We start from the raw sequence: 24675 nt of genomic DNA on the forward strand, positions 1-24675 counted from the left end.
GAGTTATAGAATAGGCTGCGGAAAGCAGTTTAAATATATCAGTGCAAGTCAAGCTCTTCCAAAGGGCTACACCTTTATGTACACAGTGTCCCAGTTTGCACATAATGCTAAGACAAACTATGGCTTAGCTTGAACGAGCAAACATGCAGGCTCCCGGAGAGCTGACTGAAGCCACCTTGCACACATAGTTTTCGACAAAAACCATGTGTGAAGTTGCTCTTAAATCATTTACAGCACTACTTTATATGTGAACTTTTCCTGGAAGAAGCAAGACACAGATTCAAAGAGCTTCTGATTGAAGTTATGAAACTGAGATGCTTTTCCTGTTGCAAAACAAAGTTAAATGGAAAGGAAACTGACAGACTGTCGTCGGCTTGTAGTGCTTGTAAATACCATTGTCTTCTGAGTAAGCACAGCCAAGCAGAATTTTCAGAATTTCTTAAGATGCTAAATCCACATAGCAGATGAGACAGAGCAATTTAAACAAAAGTCAACTCAAGACACGTACCTCTTACAGTGGAAATAAATGTTTCCAATTTATCAAGTAGCTCCTGATCTCTCTCAAAGTCATAATAATGGTGTTCCACCCAGTGCCGAAACACATTTAATATCCTGGGGGTGAAAAGAAGTGGGAGGTGAAGAAAAAAATGCCACCAGTTTAGTTTTCATAAACCCAGACTGAGGCAGACACGTTCAACCAAGGAGAAATCAAGCCTAGAGATGGATGGCATTTTCTGATTTTTTTTTTAAAAAATGTGGATTATTTTGTGAGCCACCAAGTTAATTTCTGATTAGAGGATTAAAATTCCCTGTGTCTAACAAACTGCAAATCTCTCTACACAGACATAGGTACTAGGAGCACACATCTTCTCCCAAAATAGCTTGAACCGCGTAACTCTCATTGTTGTAGGAAATCTGAAGGCAAGGCTTCAAGTGGAAAGTTGTAAGTACAGGCCTAGATATCAGACACACATATGAAGACCCACAAAACAACTTCCTAATAGTTAATCCAAAACATTGAGTTGCATCAATGCTAGACAAACTCAAGAGTAGAACCACTGAAATTAATGGACATTGCTAAATTAAAGGTAAAGGGACCCCTGACCATTAGGTCCAGTCGTGACCGACTCTGGGGCTGGCTCATCTTGCTTTATTGGCCGAGGGTCATGTGGGTCATGTGGCCAGCATGACTAAGCCACTTCTGGCGAACCAGAGCAGCGCACGGAAACGCCGTTTAGCTTCCCGCCAGAGAGGTACCTATTTATCTACTTGCACTTTGACGTGCTTTCGAACTGCTAAGTTGGCAGGAGCAGGGACCGAGCAACGGGAGCTCACCCAGTTGCGGGGATTCGAACCGCCGACCTTCTGATCGGCAAGTCCTAGGCTCTGTGGTTTAACCTATTGCTAAATTAGGTTCATCCATTTCAATGGGTAAAACTTAGCTGGCTACAACCCATAGTCTGCCTTAGAGGTATGCAATTTGGAATCTCCCCGGTACATGTATTATTTCAGACACATTTAGGCACAGGTTAATTCCCAAGATCATGCTCATGTTTTTCATAAGGGAAGCAGAAACATCTTCCAACAATATTAGTGAAAATTCACCCTTCTCCCTTGTAGTGCCACAGTAACACCTCCAATATTACATGGGCATCTGGTCAAACAACAATAGAGAGTCCACCATTTGCCCTGACCTATCTGTGACTTATGAATTAGATACTTTCACTATTATCTTTCTCACTACAGTGGTACCTCGGGTTAAGTACTTAATTCGTTCCGGAGGTCCGTTCTTAACCTGAAACTGTTCTTAACCTGAAGCACCACTTTAGCTAATGGGGCCTCCTGCTGCCGCCGTGCCGCTGGAGCACGATTTCTGTTCTCATCCTGAAGCAAGGTTCTTAACCCGAGGTACTATTTCTGGGTTAGTGGAGTCTGTAACCTGAAGCGTATGTAATCTGAGGTACCACTGTACTACTTAACATTAACGCAGACCTTTACACTGTTTGCATTAAGCTTGTATTGCTAAATTGCTGTAACCCACCCTGGGACCTTATAGTGAAGAGCAGGTAAGAAATCAAATTAATAATAATAATTTTTACTACAAGCCTGGTAATGTAATTTATATTGCTTTGTGTGGGGAACCCTGTCATCATTCCTAGCTGTTTAAGTGCCTTACACATTTAATCACTGTAATTCTTACAATATAATTCGTAAGGTGAGCCAATTTATTACTCCCATTTTGCAGACGGTGCATCCTGCGAGAAAAGGTTTTTTCCCCCTAAGAACACCCAGTGAGGGGTCTGAATTTCCCAGATCACATTTTTAGCTGCTATGCTGCACCCTCTCTTGGTACCATGTCCACTGATTTCCAGAGTAAACTCCCAGGCTGCAGTCCTACCACATCCTTACGCAAGAGGAAGTCCCACTGAACTCAAGGGCTCTTACTTTGTATAGTATTGCACTGTCTGGCCTACCCACATAAACCAGGTCCATTCCCAAGCAACATGAACATTGTGCAATCTCACATGAAATGAGGTAACCCACACATTCTCCCCCTTGATGGTTTAAGTCAGATTCTAAGAAAGAGATGAAAGCTCAAACCTGAGTTGCACTGGCTGGACATATTCTTTGCGAAATCTTTTAAGGTCTGCACTGATTGGCTGTTCTCCTTTCTCTATTGCCAGCCTATCGGCTTCTGTTGGCTCAGGCTCTGGGATTTCAAATCTAGTAATAAACAGGAGTTGAAAGGTGAGTTACATGACATCCAGAATACAAAGAAAGGAGGACTACCTTAGAATACATTCTGATCCATAACTGGGTGAGGGTGGGGGCTAAAGTGCTAACATTAAGAAATATTAAGGCTGTTGATTGTAGGGCACTGAATTCCCTAACCTGCAAATAGCCTGTTATTTATTAAAGGTAAAGGGACCCCTGACCATTAGGTCTAGTCGTAGCCGACTCTGGGGTTGCGGCACTCATCTCGCTTTATTGGCCGAGGGAGCCGGCGTACAGCTTCCGGGTCATGTGGCCAGCATGACTAAGCCGCTTCTGGTGAACCAGAGCAGCACATAGAAACACCGTTTACTTTCCCGCCAGAGTGGTACCTATTTATCTTCTTGCACTTTGACGTGCTTTTGAACTGCTAGGTTGGCAGGAGCAGGGACCGAGCAACGGGAGCTCACCCCGTCGCGGGGATTTGAACTGCCGACCTTCTGATCGGCAAGTCTTTATAAGATCTATCTTATTTCTGATATTCCAATTTTTGCATCCCCCAAAGATTTTTTTAAAAAAATATGTTTCTATATCTTTCGATGCTTTTGAAACATGAAGTTCTGCTCCCTCAATATCTCAACAATTACCTTTCCTGGCTTCTACTTTAAATTCCAGTAATGGGAATATTATTTATCTCCCAGAGTCATTCTGGACATGATTAGCATGTCTTAACATACCCATCGAAGTTGCACAAATGAAATGCAGTTTCCAATGTTATAGAAAATTTGTAGAATGAGCATTTTTTAAATGGTTACCAAGAAATAATTTCTTAAAAACTAGGACACAATACTGTACTTTCAGGGATAATTTCTACAGTAACTAAAAACTAAAATCGCTGATCCACTGTAGAAAGGGAGTCTCTCTCCTCAAGTCCTACTGTGTTTTCTGCTCAGACTGCTATCTGACCTCACATTCTCTGGACAGTTGGGACGAGCCTTAGTGCTGACAATGCAGTGCTTCTTAACAGGCCTCTCACAAAATCATACATTCATAAAACATTTTTTAAATGACTTGATCAGATTCCTGCAATCTCTCTTTTGTTTTCAAGCCTGTCTTCCCAGCTGTAAGGTTTATAAAGGCAACTGAGAAGCTAAGATCCAGAGTCGTGTTGTCAATAGGCCAAATTTAATGCCACCCTTCTTTCCCTCTCTTCATTTTAGATTTATTAGGGATATCTTTTGCACAGAAAATCAACCTTCAGCAACATTATTTTTTCAGTACACATTCTGCTTTCGGTTTAGGCCAGACTGTTTTAGCTTCAGATTGCCAGAGACCACACGAGCCTAAAAGCATTATTTAATTAAACACTTAATGGACTCTGGAGAACAGGAGAGAATTAGGAAAAGTCCTTAGAATAGACAGCTCCAAGATGATTGTGCCAACACAAGAAATCTGCTTACACTTCTTATTGCAAATGTAACAGTTAAATCAATTGCCAAGTAACTGAGGTTTTTTTAACTTACCGTTCTGTCAACAAAGCTAGGAGTTCCTGGGGCTTACAAAATGAGCGGTACGTGGTAAGAAAAGTACGCACAAAATTAGGATCTAGAAAAGCAAACGGGAATAAGTTTAAATACAATTATCACATGAAAGATCTCTGACCTGGTTTTAGTTAACAATTGGTCCTTTCCCCCATGCCAATAATGCAATGAAGAGAGGTATCAACCCTCTAGGTAGGAAAGCCAGATACCTGCATACATGTGGTAGGTCAGTCGTTCAATGAGCTTCACTACGGTTCCACCTTTGATAATGGGAATTCCGTTCCGGCTCTGAAGGTTGTCCTCAAAAACGATATTCTCCTCGGAGTCCTCCACTGCAAAGCGGTAGACACTCGGACTGGGGAGCCGCAGGGGCTGCTCATTCTCCTCCTTCAACAGCACCGCATCCAACATTCGGTCGAGGGTGCTGCGGTACTGCAGGGAGATCAGTGCCGCCATCCAATTGTTCTTCTCCTCGCTAGACTTGGCCGCAAACATGAAGCTGTTCTCATCTTTAGGGACCAGTTCAAAGGCGTTCTTGTATTCACATGTGTCATCCTTATCAACTATGTGGACTTTCCGCATGACAATTTTTTCCTTCAGTCGGTACTCTGCGTTGCTGTAGCCCGGGAGCCGCGACTGACCGTGATTGGCTTTGCAGCTGATCATTAAGCCATCGAAAAGAAAGACGTGCCGCTCGTGTTTGGCTCCAACTCGTGCCAACGTCCCTTCCATTATGAATTCATTACAGCACTGGCCGATATCTTTGCCTTCCCAGCCATCAATGTTCTTCTGGATCTCATTCATTTTTTTAATGGCAAGGTGCTTGCTTCTTACTTGGCGATTATAGAACCAAAACACCGGCTCCCTAAAACACACAATATATGATTCAGGTAGGCAGCCGTGTTGGTCTGACGCAGTCGAAATAAATAAATAAAATTAAAAAATTGCCCAGTAGCACCTTAGAGACCAACTAAGTTTGTTCTGGGTATAAACTTTCTAAGGTGCTACTGGACAATTTTTAATTTTTTTATTTATTTCAACACAATATATGAGTTTAAGAGTTTCCCCCAATATCGACAGTTGTTAGCTAGGAGGAAAAACATTATCAAGGATCAGGCTAAGCTGCTTGATTTCATTTAAATACTCCTCTGGCCACATTCACCACCACAAAAATGAGCTTTAAAAACACATGAAAGTCAGGCCAAAGCACCACACACGCCCCAAACTAGCATGGGGATCACACACATTAGCTGTATATCCTTGCCTGCCACTGAATTCATGCTTGAATGGGAATGGGAACCACAGACAGCCCAGGTTCCAATTTGTGTATGCACGATGAATGTAGGTGTTTAGAAAACATGCTTGCTTTTTAAGCACAAAGGTAACATCTACTGCCAAACAGATTTCTGCTTGCACAGGGGGGCTTCACCTTCCTCTCCTGTACATGCCCCCCCCCCCCATTTTGAAGAGAGGAGAGAAAAGGGAAGACCTGCCATGCAAGTTGAAACCCACTGTGAACTTGGGCAGGTGGATGGCTCCCATCTTGTGAACAGGTCCTAAAAGAAGAGAAACTATTAGGATGCGTCACCCACAGCCCCAACTCCTGCAGTGCGACCCCCCTCCAAACTTCAACCTATGACTTGCTGTTCCCAAAGGTCTCAGGCTATGGCCAAGTCCACCGTTAGGCTACTTCCTTACCCAGGCCGGCGTCTAGGTGAGTGCTTGTTATAGATGCGTTCCATGCTACATTGGAGATTAAGGAGAGCTGTGATGGCTTGTTTCAAGCATTCGCAGTCTTCTACATCTTCACTACAGTATTGCAATTGCTGAAAAGAAAGACGTTTATTTCCATCAGACCTGAGCAATTGCTGAGGGCAGGAAAAAAGGATTTGTGTAGCACGCAGGGAAGTAGATTCCATTAGCTTCCTCGGGGCTTTCCCATGAACAAATGTGCATAGGATCAAGCAGCATGTCTAAAACATCTGTGTGACCGTCATACAGGTATGTTTTCTGGCAGTGGGCCGCTCCAAATTCTATGACAAAATTCCAAGCAGTCATGATACGGAACATTCCTTGAAGTCAAGTCACCGAAAGTGGAGCATTCCTTTCAATTATTCACTTCCTCCTGCAGACACTGCAAAACTATTCATTGAAACTATCTCTGGGAAGCTTTTGAAAGCTTGCCTCACCGGTGAAAATGAAAGCTTCTGAGGAACTGTGGGCTCAGGACTTTTAATTACAAAGACGGTGCCTAGGAGCTATTCATTCTTTGATACCTGACTGACAGCAATCCTTACTTTATACTCCTGTAGGGCATAACACTGACATTTTGGCTTTGAAAGGGACTTTCTTCTGCCTCTGGCCCTACTTTCTTCAAAATCAGAAGCCAACATAACCACAGAATTGTAGAGTTGGAAGGGACCATGAGAATCATCTAGGAATCTTTTGCCCAACATATGACTTGAATCCATGACCCTAAGATTAAGAGCCTCAGGCTCTACCAGATGAACTATCCCAGCTATTGTGAAGTACACAACAGTCTAGTCCAGGGTTGGGATGACTGGAACGGCAACTGGTCTTCCAAAATGCATTTAGCTAAAACGTTGGGGCCCACCGATGTGTTTTAAAATGAAACACAGGCCAGGAGGTGCTGGGAATCACAAGTCAGGATAGTTGCTGTTGCACTTGAGTCCTTGTTTTGGGGCATTTGGTCAGTTACAGCGAGAAAAGAATGCTGGACTATGTGGACCTTTCGCCTGATCCAGCAGGCACTTCTTATATATGATAAAGATTTCTGAGCAGCCGGCATAACTAACCTACTTTACCCTTGAACATGTACTCTTGCCTAACACTGGAAGTTTGTTGCTGGATCAGTGCGAGGTCCTCTTAGTCCAGCATTCTTTGCATAAGAACAGAAGCAGTGCCAAGAACGCTCTATACTTCACCAACAGATCTGGCCTTGATAAACATAAATAAGTCCCAACTTCTGCTTTCCTTCTATGAGCATGTGCTTACCTGTAACAGTTCAAAGTAGTGCAAACAGTGATAAACAGGAACCAACATGAGCCGTGGGAGGACATACTGTACTGCTTCTTTAAAGCCATCAGCGATTGACTGAAGAATAAAAAGCAAGCCAGATTTAAGTGGTTTGTCACGCGAAAGACACGAGGAAACAGTTTAACAGACTCCCTTGGGAGGTTTGGAACTCTCCTTCCTTGGAGGTTTTTAAACTGATGCTTTAGCTGAGATTCCGGCATTGCAGGGGTTTGGACTAGATGACCCCCAGGGGTCTTCCAACTCTATAATTCTATGATTCTAACCTAAAAGCCTTGATGGATTTGGTATGGTGGGGCACAGCAATCCAGCAGGGTTTTTGAAAGACCAGAACACAATGTACCTCTCATCTTCTTTAAGGGAATCCTAGAATCGTGGAGTTGGAAGGGACCCAGAGGGTCATCTAGCCTAGCCCCCTGCAATGCAGGAATCTTTTGGCCATTGTGGGACTCGAACCCACAGCCCTGAGAATAAGAGCTCCATGCTCTACTGACTGAGCAATCCCAGTCAGAAGGGGAAAGACCACAGCTCAGGGACAGAGCATATGATTTGCACGCAGAAGCTCCCAGGCTCAAATTCCAGCATCAGGTAGCAGGTGAGAGGAAAGCTCTCCATCCAAGACCCTCAACAACTTTTCTAAAAAATTGACTTAAGAAAATTATACAGACAGCAAAACGAAGAAGTCTGTTAACATTGCCTTCTACCGATAATAATAATAACTACTGCAATAATGAAAATACTAATAGTACATTTACTTCCCCTTTTGAACTTCTATTTTGGTTACAATATATTACTATTATATAAGAATCTATTATATCCTTTGCTGTCCCATATATTCCCAAATTCAACCTAACCCTCCCCTCCTCCCCACTGCTTCCCTTCACCTGTGTGAGATCTTCCCAACATAACATTTTTTTCTAGTTGCTTTAACAAAATAACATGAAAACTGATAAATTATAATTACTTCTTTTGTCCTTACATGCTTAACAATTGCCTATTAAGAGTTCTGCTTTAACACCATATTTCTCCATGTATTCCCCTATGCATTCCCATTCTGTATAGAATTTTTGATTGGAGCAGCCCCTGACTGATGCAATCATTTTGACCCTCAACAACTTTCAATAGTCAGAGCAGACAGTTAGATTGTAGAACAGGGTTAGTTCAGACTACGATTCTGGCAGCTTCCTGTACTCTTCTCTCTTCCACACTCCCATTTTTATAAATTAGCTGAAAATGCTCATTCCCAACGGCACTTTTAGAGACCCTTGGGGAAGGGCTGTAACTCAAGAGGCAGGGAACCTTCATTGCATGCAGAGGGTCCCAGTTTCAACTCCCAGCATCTCCAGGTGGGGCTTTAAAAGACTCCTGCCTGAAATCCTGGGCAGCAACTGCCTGTCATTGTGGATGATACTGAGCTAAACGGATCCAGAGTCTGACTCAGCATAAGGCCAGCTTCCTATGCTCCTCTGCTTTTACTGTTTTTAAAAGTGATGTTACGAAATAGATTTTAAATGAAGATTCATAGTAGTATGAAAATGGTTGAGGTAGCAGCTCCTCTGCAAATCCACCCAGCAGCCTCTGCTGAAGAGTGGCTGGGATATGAATGAATGAATGAATGAATGATGATGATGATGATTCTGTCTGGGATTGCTGGTCGCTTAATGGGGCTTGGCCCGCAATCTCTATGAAGCAGGCAAATTCATCGTCTAAACCAGGAGTTCCCAAACTGTGGTCTGCAGACCACCAGCGATCCAAAAACATCATTCAGGTGGTCTGAGGCATGCCTGTGAAGAATTCTATAGGATTTAAATTGTAATACAATGCGATAAAATGTAAGAAACAAAAGAAGCAACAAAAATACAATTTTAAAAATCACACAGCACATCTAGGACAGCACATTGAAATTGCTACAACAGGCGGGGAACGGGGAATATTAAGTGGTCTGCTCAGCAGTTTTCAAGTGATCCACGAGGGGGAAAGTTTGGGAGCAATACACACAGGCAACCTATAGGCAATAAATGAAGGAAGGAATAAGCAAGGAGCTACTTCCTTGTCAGAGGCAGAGTTTAGGACTTCAACCAGAGCTAAGGAGATGGACAGCAGTAACGACTTGTAACATGTGCAGCGTAATGGCTAGAGTGTTGGACTCTGACCTGGGAGAGCAGGGTTCAAATTCCTCACTCAGCCATGAAGCTCACAGGGTGATCTTGGGCCAGTCACCAGCTCTCAGCCTGACCTGCCTCACAGGAAGTATAAATGGGGAGGAGAGGAATCATGTATACCACCTTTGAGCTCCTTGGACAGAAAGGTGATATATAAATGTAATCAGTAAATAAATAATCCTCTTCCTTGCCTGAACGTAATATGGACTACACCTGCAGCAAATTGAAGTTTATTTCTCTGAAGAACAGAAGGTAAAAACGAAGAAGCACAAGGACTGAAGCAGGAAGGTCAGAGGAAAGAAGACGAGAGTGGGGGCGCGGGGGGGGGGGCACTGCATGGGAGAACACAAGGAGAGCTGGCAGGATCAGACAAAAGGCCCACCCAGCCCAGGACTCTGTTCTCATAGTGGTCTATCAGAAAGCCTTCTGAACCACTGAAATTAATGCATCATTTTCAGCACCTTTCAGACGAGAGTGGTTCTGACTATCTAAACAGAGGACAGCTGCAACAGGTGGGATGGAAGACTCTTAAGCATGGGTAGGCAAACTAAGGCCTGGGGGCCGGATCAGGCCCAATCGCCTTCTCAATCCAGCCCGCAGATGGTCCGGGAATCGGTGTGTTTTTAAATGAGTAGAATGTGTTCTTTTATTTAAAATGCATCTCTGGGTTGTTTGTGGGGCACAGGAATTCATTCTCTCTCCCCCCTGAAATATAGTCTGGCCCCCCACAAGGTCTGAGGGACAGTGGACCGGCCCCCTGCTGAAAGAGTTTGCTGACCCCTGCTCTTAACCCTTCAAAGACATATAAGACTTCACCAACACATGCAGAAAGAGAAGGGTGGTGATGGCCATGGACTGAGAGGTACAGAGGTGGCACTGTGCCAACTGAACCTGTCCAGGTGTGAAGAAGGCCGTCTCCCCGGATCCAGGATGTGATGGGCAAGTTTGCCAAGACTTATCAAGCTCACCGGTCATTATCCCTTCTTCCTCATCCACATGGGAATGAATGACAATGCCAGGCATAGCTATGAACACATCACATATGACTACAAAGTTCTGGATCTTGGGGCTCAGGTGGTTTTCTTGTCAATTCTATCTGCAAAAGGTAGAGGACCACAAACAGAGAGAAGAATGCTTCAGGAGAGTGACCAGCTACAGAGAGAGAATGGGCTATAGAAAAGTCTGGTTTGTGGGACAACAGTTAAAACTTTCTTAATGAACGACTTACTGGAGAGAGATGGGCTTCACTACACAAGACCTGGGGGAAATGTGCCTGGAAGAAGCATGGGGAACTTGATCAAGAGGGTTTTTAACTAAATTTTGTGGAAATAATAGCTTGCAGGTGAGTACAAAAGGGAAGCACTTAACACAGGGGTCTGGGCACTACAGGAGAAGCTGGGGGAGATTTGGGGTGGAGTGCCTAGCAAACCCCACACTATAAATAACAGAGGAGACAATGAAGCATCGCTCCTTGGACTATCCAACTGACTCTACACGAAGGCACAAAGAATGGAAAAATAAACAAGACGAGCTTGAACTCCCAGGACAGGAAGGTAAATATAACAGGATAGGTATATCTAAGACTTGGAGGAATGACTCTTATGATTGGAATGTAGCAGTGGAAGGACAAATTGTTCAAAAATAATGTATGCAACAGGAAGGGAGGGGGACTAGTGCTATATGTCAAAAATATGTACATCTACACAGACATTCTAGAGAGCGAACAAGGTAGTCCCATGGAAGGCACCTGGGTAAAAATTAACCAAGAAAAAAACATATTGTGATTGGAGACTTCTACAAAGCACCGAAACAAGGGTAAGCTGTGGCTTCCTTTTAGAAATGACGGATGTTTCAGAGAAGCAAGAATTAGTATTCATGTGGCCTTCAAGTACCCTGATATATGCTGGGAGACAAACTCCATCAAGCATGGAATCTCCGAACAAATTCCAGGAATCCTCTTTCAAAAGGAAGGAAGGAATGAAGGGATTGGCTATCCTTGACTCGCTCTTAACCAATAGCGGCGAAGAGTTGGCCAATGACATTAAAGTAGTAGGGATGTGACCATGCAATGCTGGAATGCCTGATCTTATGTAGAATCAGTGTGAACGTAGTCAAATGTGTACCTTGGATTTTAGAAAAGCCGATTTGAATAAGCTCAGGGATATCCTAAGGACTCCATGGCTAGATCTGCTAAGGAGCCCTAAGTGGAAAGCAATTTAAATGAGAGAAATGGGGCACATTTTTTAAAAAATGAGAGAGGAGCTGAAAATACAAACAATAGGGCACGTCTAAGAAATGGAAGGAAGAGCAGATTCCCCAAGGAAGAATAGAGACAAATGACCAAAGCCTGCAAGGAGACTGTCAGGAAAGCTTGAGCTCAGAATGCACTGAGGCTGGTAATGGGTGCCAAGAGCAACAAAAGGGACTTTCCAGCTATACTGTATTTGAAACAAGAAGGAAGGAATAAGGAAGGCCTGCTGCTCAGTAAGGATGGTAGAATATTAACAGGTGGCAAAGAGAAAGCAGAACTGCTCAGCTCTTATTTGGCTTCCACCGTCTTCCAAAAGAGGAACAGGGTGCAACCTTGCCCATGTAGTGTGACTGGTGAGGTATCAGGATCCCTGCTCAAGACTGATAAGAACTGTGCAATCAAGCCTTTGGGGCCGGATGAACTTCTATCAACTTTGAGAAAGGGTGAGGAGTGAACTAGAGACAGGCAAACGTTGTCCCAATATTCAAAAAGGGGAAAGAAGAACCAGGAAAACGTCAGACTTGTCAGCCTGGTTTCACTACAAGGGAAGATACGAGAACAGATTATGAACGAGTCGATTTGTAAGCATTTTGATAGCAATGCAGTGATCAATAGGAGCAAGCATGAATTTGTCAAAAATAAATCCTACCAGGTTAATCCTATCTCTTTTTGGTCAGGTTGCTTGCTTAATGGAGCCTACAGCACAACACATGGAACCCTGGGGTAAACTATTTTATAGGTAAAGATAAAGGGACCCCTGACCATTAGGTCCAGTCGCGGACGACTCTGGGGTTGTGGCGCTCATCTCCCTTTACTGGCCGAGGGAGCCAGCGTACAGCTTCCGGGTCATGTGGCCAGCATGACTAAGCCGCTTCTGGCGAACCAGAGCAGTGCACGGAAACGCTGTTTACCTTCCCGCCGGAGCGGTACCTATTTATCTACTTGCACTTTGACGTGCTTTCGAACTGCTAGGTTGGCAGGAGCTGGAACCGAGCAATGGGAGCTCACCCCGTCGCGGGGATTCGAACCGCCAACCTTCTGATCGGCAAGTCCTAGGCTCCGTGGTTTAACCCACAGCGCCACCCGCGTCCCAATAAACTATTTTATACATTCCTATATATTTTGGGAGGAATTCAACCTCACACTAATGCGCTCATTCTGTCAGGGCAAGCACTTCAGCTTGTCAGATGAAACAATCCTTCTGTCTCTTCCCCCTGCACAATGTTCCAGGGGTTCACCTGATCCGTTCAGAGCTAATGCGGGTGGGAAGGAAGTCCCTGTGCAGTGCTTCTGCTCACAGGCCTCATTAGTGGAATCCCACCCACTGTAACTCTCTTTTTAAATTTATTTTATGATATAGATCGTGATATAATTAGACCAATGAAATGTGTATTAATCTTGTCATGAACTTGTATGACTGCTCTATATTGTATTTTGTTCTGTTTTCCTTATTCATTCTCATCACAATACTTAAATAAAAACATTTCATAGAAAATGGGAGCTAGAAGATCCACTATCAGGAGGATTCACAGCTAGATCAGAAACCATCCTCAAGGAGTGCACATCCAATAGCTTATCAAACTGAAGAGTGTTTTTGTAAGATGTCACAGGGCTCCATCTGGGCCTATACTCTTCAACACTTTTATCAATACTTAGCTTGGGGTAGTCAAAGATGTTCTGAACTACAACTCCCATCAGCTCAAGTCACCATGGCCAATGGAAGCGATGATGGGAGTTGTAGTTCACAATATCTGGAGAGTACCATGTTGGCTACCCCTGCATGTTGTAAACATCAACATGCAATGCAAAATGCACATAAATTCTCTGGGACAGCAGAGCTGAAGGAAGCACACTCTGACCTTTGCCACCATCCAGTGAGAGACTGCACCCTTTGCCTCCCAGACAAGGGGGGAAACAGCCTGGCCCCTTCCACAAGTCCAAGAAGAAGCAGCTGCAAAGAGCTTAGTTATTTACTCCCTCCCAAAAGAATACTTCTTTCCACCTGTCAATTGCTTTAAAAAGCACAATCAGAGGGGAAGATGCTTTGACCACATTCATTGAGTTGTCATATTTCAAAAAGTGAACACCCAGACACAAAAGTTGTTGAGCCAAAGTTGTTAAGCTATTTTGAGCTTTTTTAAAAGGAAAATCAGCAAAAATGGCATTGCTGACATGGCTTGCCATACGTCCGGATTTTCCTGGACATTTTTGCAGATTTCTGCCCGGACAAGGCTTCCCACTACATTATTCTAGGTATGTCCGGGAAATTCTGGGTGTATGGCAACCCCACCATTCATCAAAGACCTAAAGGTGCTGTATTTTGCGTATGTGAGTTTATTATTATTACTATCTGCTGTATCTTGAGAACCATTTGATTGAAAGGTGGGGTACAAAAGAGCTACGTAAATCCATTCCTTTCCCCCCCCTTTCCTTATACATTTTTATTAATTTTCCATTGATTATACATATATACAGTCCAGGTTACATAAGTTGCATATAACATAGCTATTACAAGAATCATATATATAGTACACAGTTATTTTAGGCTCCGCCGAGCCTCGGACTTCCCTTCACTTCATTGGTAAGTATCAGATAATTTCTAAAGTTACGTGCTTTATCTCCTTTACATATTTGCCAAACACTGTTAGAGTTATTCTAACCCTGCCAGAGTCATCAAAGTTCTATACTTGTCTCTTATATACGTCAGATATTTGTTCCAATTTTCATGAAACTTCTGGTCATCCTGGTCTCTTAGTCTTCCTGTTATTCTAGCTAGTTCAGAATAATTTATCATCTTGATCTGCCAGTCATTTATAGTAGGTATTAATTCCGTTTTCCAGCTTTGGGCTAACATAGTTCTAGCGGCCGTTGTGGAATATAGAAACAGATTTTTGTCCTCTTTTTTTGATTTCCTTGCCAACTATTCCTAGCAGGAAAGCTTCAGGCTTTTTGGGGAAAGTATATTTAAATCCATTCCTACCTGGAAGTGAAGAGCCACAGCAGGTTTAGCCATCAAGTGATTAAAATGTTCATGATATTGCGGTGAAAGGATGTCCTGGGACAAGGTCTCATACGGGTCAAAGGCTTGTTCCTAGGAAAAGAGAGCAAGCATTCCAAGTACATTATGGACAGAGGGAAAAGCACATTATGGGGCTGGATGGACTGAGAATTATACATGGATGGTGGTGGTTATATTGATTCTGCCGTTATGTGGGTAATGGAAGCCCAACCACCTCATCTGAACAGTGTCTCTTGAAGACTGACTGGAGTTGGATATTTCAAATCTACTGAAGAAAGATGTGAAAATCTCTTAAACTGCATCCCAGTAGGTACTTTGTGAGGATTGGGCTCTGAAAAGTAATGAATAAATAACTGGAATACATTAATAGAGTGGACAACTTTATTTAGCTAGTAGGGATATTTGGAAAACACATCTGGATAATGTAAGATTTTGGCCACTACATGCAAAAGAAACAAAGAACTTCAGGACATTAAGGCATAAGTAACTTCAAAGCATTGCTGCTCCTTCTGATACTGGACATGTACACTAATATACCTGGCCAACTATCAGGAATGATGCGTGCTGTAGACAAAAACATCTGGAAGACAGCACATTAGCCCCCTTCAGCAGGGTAAAGCATTTAATCAGTCTGTTTTGTACAGGCATATTTTTACAGATAGATCTGACAGCAAAAAGAGGCTGATGCAGGCTAAGGCCACCACAGAGGCTTCCTTTTGAAATATAGCAGGCATACTCAGACATGTTACTTGTGAGTAAAAGCCACTTGTAAGCGGGGATGAGGGTGCTAAGTTCCATTCTCATTTTGCTCTCCGGGAGTTGGAGGGTGGTGTTGGGGCAGGGGGACTCTCCACTGCAAGAAAAACACATTCTAATCCAGGAAGGAATTTGAGCTACGACACTCATGCTCAGCAACGCAACAAACTGAATGGCTTGGCCAACTCACCTCTGCAAGGTCCTCAAAACAACTTCCAGCCAGGGGGTGAGGACTGCTCTCATCAGTCATTTCCACAGTGTCCTCAATTAACCCCAGGAGCTTCACTGTCAGTTCATGGATATCTGTGATGTTGCTAAATATCATATCAATATCCTAAGGGAAAGAAAATCTCCCTGAATATGCACGCATCTTTCTCCATCCTTATTTAAACGAACTGAAAATATATGCCAGGATCTCAATTAAATTGAGATGAAGGATTGGAAGAAAACGCTGCAGGTCATTTTGAAGTTCAAGACTAACAGCATTTTAACAGTAGTAGATAGGTAGCCGTGTTGGTCTGCCATAGTCAAAATAAAAAAATTCCTTCCAGTAGCACCTTAAAGACCAACTAAGTTAGTTCTTGGTATGAGCTTTCGTGTATCTGAAGAAGTGTGCATGCACACGAAAGCTCATACCAAGAACTAACTTAGTTGGTCTTTAAGGTGCTACTGGAAGGAATTTTTTTAGCATTTTAACAGTCTGCTCCCTGCTTATCCCAGAAAATATTCTTACTATAGGAGATTTGGCCGCTCCTTCATGTACCTGCAGAGTTGTAGAGAACTACTGTCCCCTTGCACAGATTGCATTCATATTAATAAGGCCTGCATGAAGATTCTTCATGTGCTGTGCCACCAGAATAAGCATATTCACAAGACAATATGCAACCTCTCTTTTCAGAAAGGCATTTGGGGTTTTATCATTATTGCAGCTGTTATGCTTTACAAGGCTAGGTTTCAATTGTGGTTCCCAAGCATTAATTTTTCATCACTAGTTTTCATTGTTGTATCTGAATGATGTGAACTGCCTTGGTTCCCTGGAGAAAGAAGCAATTCCTTTAAAAAACCAGCAGTCACGGGGCTGCCTCCGTCTTTGCCCTCTCTGTTTGGGCCAGAGAAGCAATTCTCTGGGACTTTCATACTGAAATTCCCACAATAAATCTGTGATAAAGGGAGGAATGTACTCTTAAAATGCTGCTGCAACCTATCTTCATAACTTCCTTTCAGAACTAAGGACTATCATATGGGGATTTGTGCTTTAGGCCATCATCAGGTTATGGCCAAAGGAAACCACACCAACTAAGAAACTTCTCAACAGTAACAGTCCACAGCCAACAGTCCAGACCCCTAAAAAGTTTCCAAGTCAGGTGTTCCTTGTGATAGCCAACCTGGTCTCTGCCTCTTCCCACTTCCACCTTGTTTGTGTCTCAAAGCACACAATTGTTTAAAACACAGAAGGGTTGGCACAGTAAAAGGCTTGACTTACATTAGGTGTGAACAGCTTTCTGTTAGACAGGAAGGCTTCTCTAAACACTTTTATTATTAGATTCAGCTCCCGGAGATACTGTCTTTCGTCTGCAATTTCAGTCCTGACCAGGTCATAGTAATTGAGTACACCTGAGGAAGAGGGCTCTTCTTCACAGAGAGAAACCAAGCCAATGTCATCCTGATCAAACATATCCATTAACACCTAAGAAGAAAACACACATTTCATTCATGCTCGACTTTTCTATAATCAAATATGAACTTTATGTCTGATTGCAAACGACTGAATCCAAGCCAGTCTTACAGGGTAATGTTACTATTTTACGGCATAAGGGTTCACAATCTCTGGGTAGAGTCTGGTAATGAAGAAATGTGTCCTGTAAAGTTTGTTGCTTATACAGAAACAATGAGGTTGTCATTATTTTTTAATCATGTCAAGGTGGATTAGTTCTTAAGCAGTAACAAAAAACAAAAATCACAGCCCTATAATGAATCTGGATGTGTATGAAGCGCTTGCCGTCTAAGCCCAGGATTTCCACGGCACCTCACCTTATCAGCGCACATTGATACTTTAATGTCCTGCTGCGAGATCTCAAAATGTCGTATGTTGAAAACATAATTGCCAGCGAGTTTTAAGATGTCCGCCGAAATATACTCCAGGACAGCCACGATGTATAGGGACACATGATAATCTATTTTATAGCCAAGCACCTCCTGAAATTCAACACAAAAAGGGGAAGTGTTAAAAAAATCACATTGATTTTTCCTCTGATTTAAACGAAGTCAGAAACCAGAAAGGGAGATGACAGTGACATGGATTCCAAGAATGCATTTGAAGGTAGCGGCAACCATTATGAATCATGCCATACAGCAGCACTGCTGCCACAGAACCACCTTCCTGCTTGCACAGGAAGAGGAAGCTGCAGCCCCAACCTCTGCTGCCTCCTCCCCCCTCTTGGCAAGGGATTCTTCAGAATCATCACCCCCTGTCTCTGCTCACTTACTTGCTTCATTGCATGCTGAGTCACGACAATATACACTACAAAGCTTGTGAATTTTAAAAAACTGCCTCACTGCCTTTTATTTAACTGACTGGTTGCTGTTGTTGCTGTTATTACAGTGGTGCCCCACAAGACGAATGCCTCGCAAGACGGAAAACTCGCTAGACGAAAGAGTTTTCCGTTTTGGAGGTGCTTCGCAAAACAAATTTCCTATGGGCTTGCTTCGCAAGACAACAATGTCTTGCGAGTTCCTGCTGGTTTTTTTTCCTTCCCCCCACCTTTTCTAAGCCGCTAAGCCGCTTATCAGCTGATCCGATCAGCAGATAAGCCGATAAAAGCCGCTAATAGCGCTAATCCTTCAATGGGCTTGCTTCGCAAGACGAAAAAACCGCTAGACGAAGAGAATCACAGAACGGATTCTTTCTGTCTTGCGAGGCACCACTGTATTACAAACATACATTCTTTTATTTGTATGCCGCCTTTCCACAGTTCCAACCATGCCCAAGGCTGATTACAACATGAAATAAATATATATAAATGCGACACAACAAAAGTAGTCATAAACAATAAATGCAGCATTAAAAATACACAACCAAACGGAACAATTTCCACATAAATCAAAAGACGCAAAATAAAGATACAGAAAACCAACAGCAACCACAACAGTAAAAAAATCCCCCAACCCCCGACAAACACCCCAGCTCATTATTGTTATTGTTGTTATTAATTTATTTATAAATAATTACTCAAGGCAACCTGCAAATAAAAAAAGAACTGCTAAAAACATAAAGAAAACAATGATTAAAAAACAATTAAACACTGATATAATTATTATAATTATTAATTAAATTTCTATACTGCCTTTCATCCGAAGATCACAGGGCGGGTTTACAATACAAAAACACAAAAATGCATACCATAATAACGAACAAAAACGATAACCCCGCATATATATATGTATAAAAACTATATACATATATAAAATATATTAAAACCATACAAATAATTACAATAAAAACAGCATGACACCTGCCCTTTAATTAAAAGCAGCCAGTTCCCAAAAGCCTGTTGGAACAAGAACGCTCTTCACCTGCTGGCAGAAAGGCAACCAGGTGAGAGACAGTCTAGATTCTTTACAGTGGGAGTTCCAATTCTGGGATCAGCCACCGACAAGGCTGTCTCCCACATTTTAGAAGACATCTGAAGGCAGCCCTGTTTAGGGAAGCTTTTAATGTTTGATGTATTACAGTATTTTAATATTTTTTTGGAAGCTGCCCAGAGTGGCTGGGAAGGCCCAGCCAGATGGGTGGGGTATAAATAAATTATTATTATTATTATTATTATTATTATTATTATTATTATTATTATTATCCCCACCAAGTGGTCCTGTAGAGTGGCAGGGCTGAGTGAAGGACGTCCCCAGAAGCGTGGAAAACCCAGGTAGGTTTGTATGATGGAGTACAGTCTTTCAGATAGCTTGGAACTAAGCTGTTTAGGGCTTTATAGGTCATACCAGCACTTCCAATGATGGCTGGATTCTTATTGATGTTGGGTTTTTTTAAAATATAAATTGGGGGCATTACTTGCTTTAAAATGTTTCTGAAATTTAATAAAAGATTGAAAATGGCATTTTAAACCATCTGGTAGCTCTCAGTACCACATACCTTTAATAAAGGATGTATTTTGTCCACAGGCAGCAAGAGGGGGCTTCTTCGTTTCCGCTTCTCAATAGCGGACTGTGCGTCTGCAATCGCCCACTTATCAATGGGGTGAGGAAACGTCTTTTGAACTCGCTCCTGCACAAATGTTAAAAAAAGGGGGGTTTTAAAATAGCTGCTGGATTCTAAAAGGAAAAGCTGGTGCACACACCCCCTCCCACAGTTTCTTTCAGCGGCCACAATAGCATGGGAATTATTTCTTTGAGGCCGTATCCCTCTCCTCCCCACAGCCTTTTGCACCCAAACCTTTCTTTCAAATTGCTTCTCAAAAACCTATTATTGAGTTTTTCCTGCATGAAGACAAACCAGTGGAGTAAACCAAATACAAGAAAATGTGTGTTCTTTCACAGTTCTTCCACAGGTTTGTTCATAGAATCATAGAATCTTAGGAGTTGGAAGAGACCCCGAGGGTCATCCAGTCCAACCCCCTGCAATGCAGAAATCTCAGCTAAAGCATCCATGACAGAGGGCCATCCAACCTCTGCTTAAAAACCTCCAAGGAAGGAGAGTCCACCACCTCTCCTGGGAGTCTGTCCCAGTGCTGAACAGCTCTTACGGTCAGAAGGTAACTTGAAGCCATTGGTTCGAGTCCTACCCCCCAGAGCAGGAGAAAACAAGAATTCTCCCTCCTCCATCTGACAGTCCTTAAGATATTTGAAGATAGCTATCATATCTCCTCTCAGTCTCCTCTTTTCCAGGCAAAACATACCTAGCTCCTTCAAGCACTCCTCATATGACAACAGAAAAGCAGTTTCTCATGTATACATTTTGCCAAATGCAACTCACTGAACACAAGGGCTTGCCGTCAGAGCAAAGCAGCTCTCCAACCCTTGCACTGCTTTGTGCTCAGAAGACACGGCTGATTAATACATTCCTGCCACAGAAGACAAATGCACATGCTGCCCAGTTCCTTAAATCAGGGCTTTGCCTGTTCCACAGATCTGCACCTGCACAATGCAAGCATAATTTTCAGTGTCTATTTTCTCAGTTCAGGGAAGCAGACCACATTCTCTCCAGCAGGCTTGCTCCCATCATGATTCAGCTTGGATTGCAGTAAAGGCTTTTCAGTTCCTCTTTCTCCTACCAACATTGTTTGGTAAGGAAACACCTGGGCCTTTCCCCTCCCATTCGTACCTCTACATCTTGAAAAGTCCGTGGCTGTGCAATGCATAGCTTGTTTAGCAACTGAAGGATTAACTCCTCGATGTAGTAGAGGGAATCTTCCTTGGCTGAAAGGTTGGGGTGGACTTGCTGCTGTACCTGCACAAAGATTTTATTTTATTTTAATTCAACCAGAAAACAGAGCGAGAGAGATACTGACAACAAGGCCCTGCTCATCATTTCAAAGCCCCAGTTTCTCCAGCACATCCCAAAACAAAATGAGAGAAAATGAATTCCTATGCAGTGATAAAAGTTAAATTTTACTTCATTAACTAAAAGTCTCTCCCTAACTGCCCATAGCCTTGGTCTGCGAAAATGACAATGCTGTGCTGCTAAAGAATTGCCAGTCATTCAGCAAGTTATGTCCCTTATTCTAATCTAGGAAACAGAAACTAACTCAGTGGTTCTGCTGAGACTACGAGGAGGCAAAAGGGATCAAAGTGTCCAATTAAAATAGAAGAAGTTAAACATAATTGCTGAAGTACAGACTGTTTATTTTGAAATCTCTTCCATGAGAATGAAGTTAATGGTTACTTAGAACTATTTATAAAATTGCTGACAGGCTCAGAAACTCTTAAAGCAGCCAGCCCTGTTCTGTCCATCAGACACACTATCAAGGAGGAGAACTGTGCAGATGAACGTAAGAAATTAAGCCATGGAATTATGGTGTAGTTAACTGCCACTCCAGCTACTTCCCTGACATAAACATTTAGCAGTGTTACAGCAACTTGTTCCTTAAGTTGTTAACTTCTTCCTTCCCCCCTGGGTTTTCTGCTGATGTGTACTTTGTGCTGGGAAAAATATATTGTCCTTCTCCCATGCTCCCTTATTTGCATGTAGCTTTCCCCTGATGAACGTCTCCACCCATCTGCATCCTTGACATGCGTCTTCTATCAAGCTTGGACTGCCACTAGATTTTAGGTCTCAGGGCAGATGAAAGGTTCTGCTGGGTGTGAACAGAATGCAATGTTTGAAAAGTTTAAAGCATATAAACACAAAGTTAGTATAGGCTTAGAGGAAGCAAAGATGAGGAACTGAATTGAAAACCTGCTCTGCTATTGGCTGAGGAAGAGGATACCCACTCAAAACACTTCAGTGTTCATTTTTAGCTACTATAATTTTGCTTCTAGACTGCCCGCCATCCAATGATCATGGGGAGGTATACAACAATATATAAAACCAGAAACCAAAAACTGCAGACATATAAAGCATATTATGCAATGGAGTCATCTCCAGAACTCCAGTGTCAGCCGAGCTGTCTCTTGGTATGTTATTTTGCAGGGTGACCCTATACATGTTTACCCAGAAGTAAAAGTTCAGTGTGGCTTACTCCCAGGCAAAAAGGCATAGGACTGAAACTTTGCTTTGAAATACCTGATGCTCCATGCTTGTGAAAGCCCAATTCAATCATAAAAATTGGTAAAGCTACATTTAAAAGTTACTTTAACTTGGAAAGAATCGTGAATTTCCATGTGTATGGATCTCATAGAGGTCAATGAGTTCTAAGCAGAAATAAATCTGTACACAATCGCAACCAATGCTATATTTACTCAGCCCATATTTTTGAATGGATCTGAAATATCTACTATTAGACTTTCCCCCCAAAAAGATGTCATTTAAAAATGCCTTAAAAACAGTTTTCCATGTGTAAAATCAAAGGTTATTTGTTTAGATAAACTACAGCTACTTGTGTGGGAAAAGGAACTATTGCTTTCTATTTATTGATTGAGAAGACATTCCATCAGCTGGCTCACGCTAAACTGCCACCACTGATCCCCTTTCTGGGCCCAAAAATGGGCTGAGGACCTATGATGTTTGCTGCTGCTGCTGCTGCCTTGTTTAAGGTAAATCAGATCACAGCCTAGTGTATTCCTGCATGAGATTCCCAGGAAGCCCTGATTTAGTTGCTCTTTACTCAAAAGAAAATTGGAATGGAAATGCAGTAAGAATGAATCTACAAGGGTAAATTAGAATTTCAACACATTTCAGTCCTGAACCCAGTGGGACTTATTTCTAAGTAATCATGCAACAGAACAAAGGTGGCATCTTACTTTCATAGATTGGTTTTAAAATAATAGTCTCAATACACCTGCTGATTTATGTTCAAGGCATCACTGAAAGACGTACTAGTAGTCTTCTCATTCCTCCTACTCTGTTTCTCAGATACACAATTTTTTACAGCCATACTAATGTCTGGAGCTGCTGTAAGAACACCTGCCTGGGCAGCTCACCCTCAGAATGGAAAGGGGGAAAAATACAATATATGGCTGCTAGAAGTACAAATCAGTTTACAATAAACACAGTTGCATATGACAATCTCCTGTACAGTGGTACCTCGGGTTAAGTACTTAATTCGTTCCGGAGGTCCGTTCTTAACCTGAAACTGTTCTTAACCTGAAGCACCACTTTAGCTAATGGGGCCTCCCGCTGCTGCCGCGCCGCCAGAGCACAATTTCTGTTCTCATCCTGAAGCAAAGTTCTTAACCTGAAGCACTATTTCTGGGTTAGCGGAGTCTGTAACCTGAAGCGTATGTAACCTAAAGCGTATGTAACCCGAGGTACCACTGTACTTCAACAAGAAATAACAGTGCTCAATCATCTGTTAGTATACTTTTGCAAAAGAAACAAAGATGCAAGGTTCTTTCTGAACATTTGGTGGAGTTCCTAGTACTCAGTATTTCCCTTCCAATCTGACACTCAGCAGTTGCTCTTTCACCAGTGGAAAGTGCTTTCGAGGTTCCCCTGCTCCTCTCCCCCCTTTTTCAGAAAGTGGGGGAGGGGAATATAAAAAAGCACCCAGAATTACACAGCAGTCCCTTTTGGGAAAGCGTTTTGATACAAATTTATCCAGAAGTCTTTTGTTCAAATTGAGTCTAGAGTTTTGCCAGAGGTGGGTGGGGAGCGCCTGAGAAGGGATGCCACTGTTTCAAAATTGTAACCATGCAACAGCTTTTGCCTCAAGCGGACAAAATAATTCTGAGCCATTTGCCAGTCTCCTGCGCCTGGAGACTGACTGGTGCTGGGCTAATACTATGCAACGTGAATCCTGTACATATATGAAAAGGGGGAACAGACATCTGTGCCGTGATGGAAATGGTGCAGATGTGATCATCTGTGTGTGCATGTGTGCGTACACAGTGACAACTGTGCATTTTTCCTGTGTGCGTGGGACATAATGGGCATGGAAGATACTGTGTAAATACAAAAATGGGGGCTGTAACCTATAGGTGGAAGCTCTACAAAGAATTGAGTATTTTGATTCAAGAATACGTCCACAGTGCTTGCAATAAGCAAATTTGAATATTTAGGAACAAAAGCAGGAGAGTGGAGAGTATTTGCAACAGGTCTCCGACACTATTGTTTGAGCAGAAGAGCGTGAGCATGCGTAACAGTAAAGGACCATCACATTTCCAAGATGGGAGCCAACAGCTTGTCTTTGAGAAACCCCACAATCTGATCCTTTTATTTTTTAAAAAAGCTTCGGCCTTACCTATGGCATAACCTTAGAAATGTTATTTATTAGAAGCTGTTCACAACCCACCCTTCACTCAAATGTCCCAGAGTAGGAATATATACACGATCTGAAACAATGGCATCAAAGCAAACGACTTCAGTTGCAAGGGAAGCAAGGAAAGAAGAAGGCATAAACAGAAACATGCTCAATTCTTCTCCTCACCCACTAAAGCCTGGACAAAATTGTGCGTCTTGGGAAGAAAAGTGCAGGGTGACGGAGAGTGCAGGGAGATTGCTGTGTTGGGATTGGGGTGGCAGGTGTGTTGAGAGAGATCCTAAGGGAAAAAACAGGGCTGTGGACACGG

General features: G+C 42.6%; 1 protein-coding gene across 2 annotated transcripts in view; it reads right to left on the bottom strand.

Annotated features, from left to right (window-relative positions):
• The window catches only part of SOS2 (SOS Ras/Rho guanine nucleotide exchange factor 2), a 52661-nt gene that overhangs the window by 23626 nt on the left and 4360 nt on the right, over positions 1–24675 (bottom strand). For both annotated transcript variants that reach the window (XM_083514379.1, XM_083514378.1), the window contains exons 2-13: positions 20831–20956; positions 19643–19774; positions 17527–17691; positions 16979–17182; positions 15686–15829; positions 14701–14811; positions 7269–7367; positions 5952–6079; positions 4463–5118; positions 4236–4317; positions 2602–2724; positions 509–612 (exon numbers count right to left, since the gene is read on the bottom strand). In XM_083514379.1, the coding sequence (XP_083370505.1) occupies positions 509–612; positions 2602–2724; positions 4236–4317; positions 4463–5118; positions 5952–6079; positions 7269–7367; positions 14701–14811; positions 15686–15829; positions 16979–17182; positions 17527–17541 (1666 nt within the window). In that variant the 5' untranslated portion in view covers positions 17542–17691; positions 19643–19774; positions 20831–20956. The remainder of the gene's footprint in view (positions 1–508; positions 613–2601; positions 2725–4235; positions 4318–4462; positions 5119–5951; positions 6080–7268; positions 7368–14700; positions 14812–15685; positions 15830–16978; positions 17183–17526; positions 17692–19642; positions 19775–20830; positions 20957–24675) is intronic.

Source organism: Podarcis liolepis, assembly GCF_965112155.1.
Source record: "Podarcis liolepis genome assembly, chromosome: 1".
Taxonomy (NCBI): domain Eukaryota; kingdom Metazoa; phylum Chordata; class Lepidosauria; order Squamata; family Lacertidae; genus Podarcis; species Podarcis liolepis.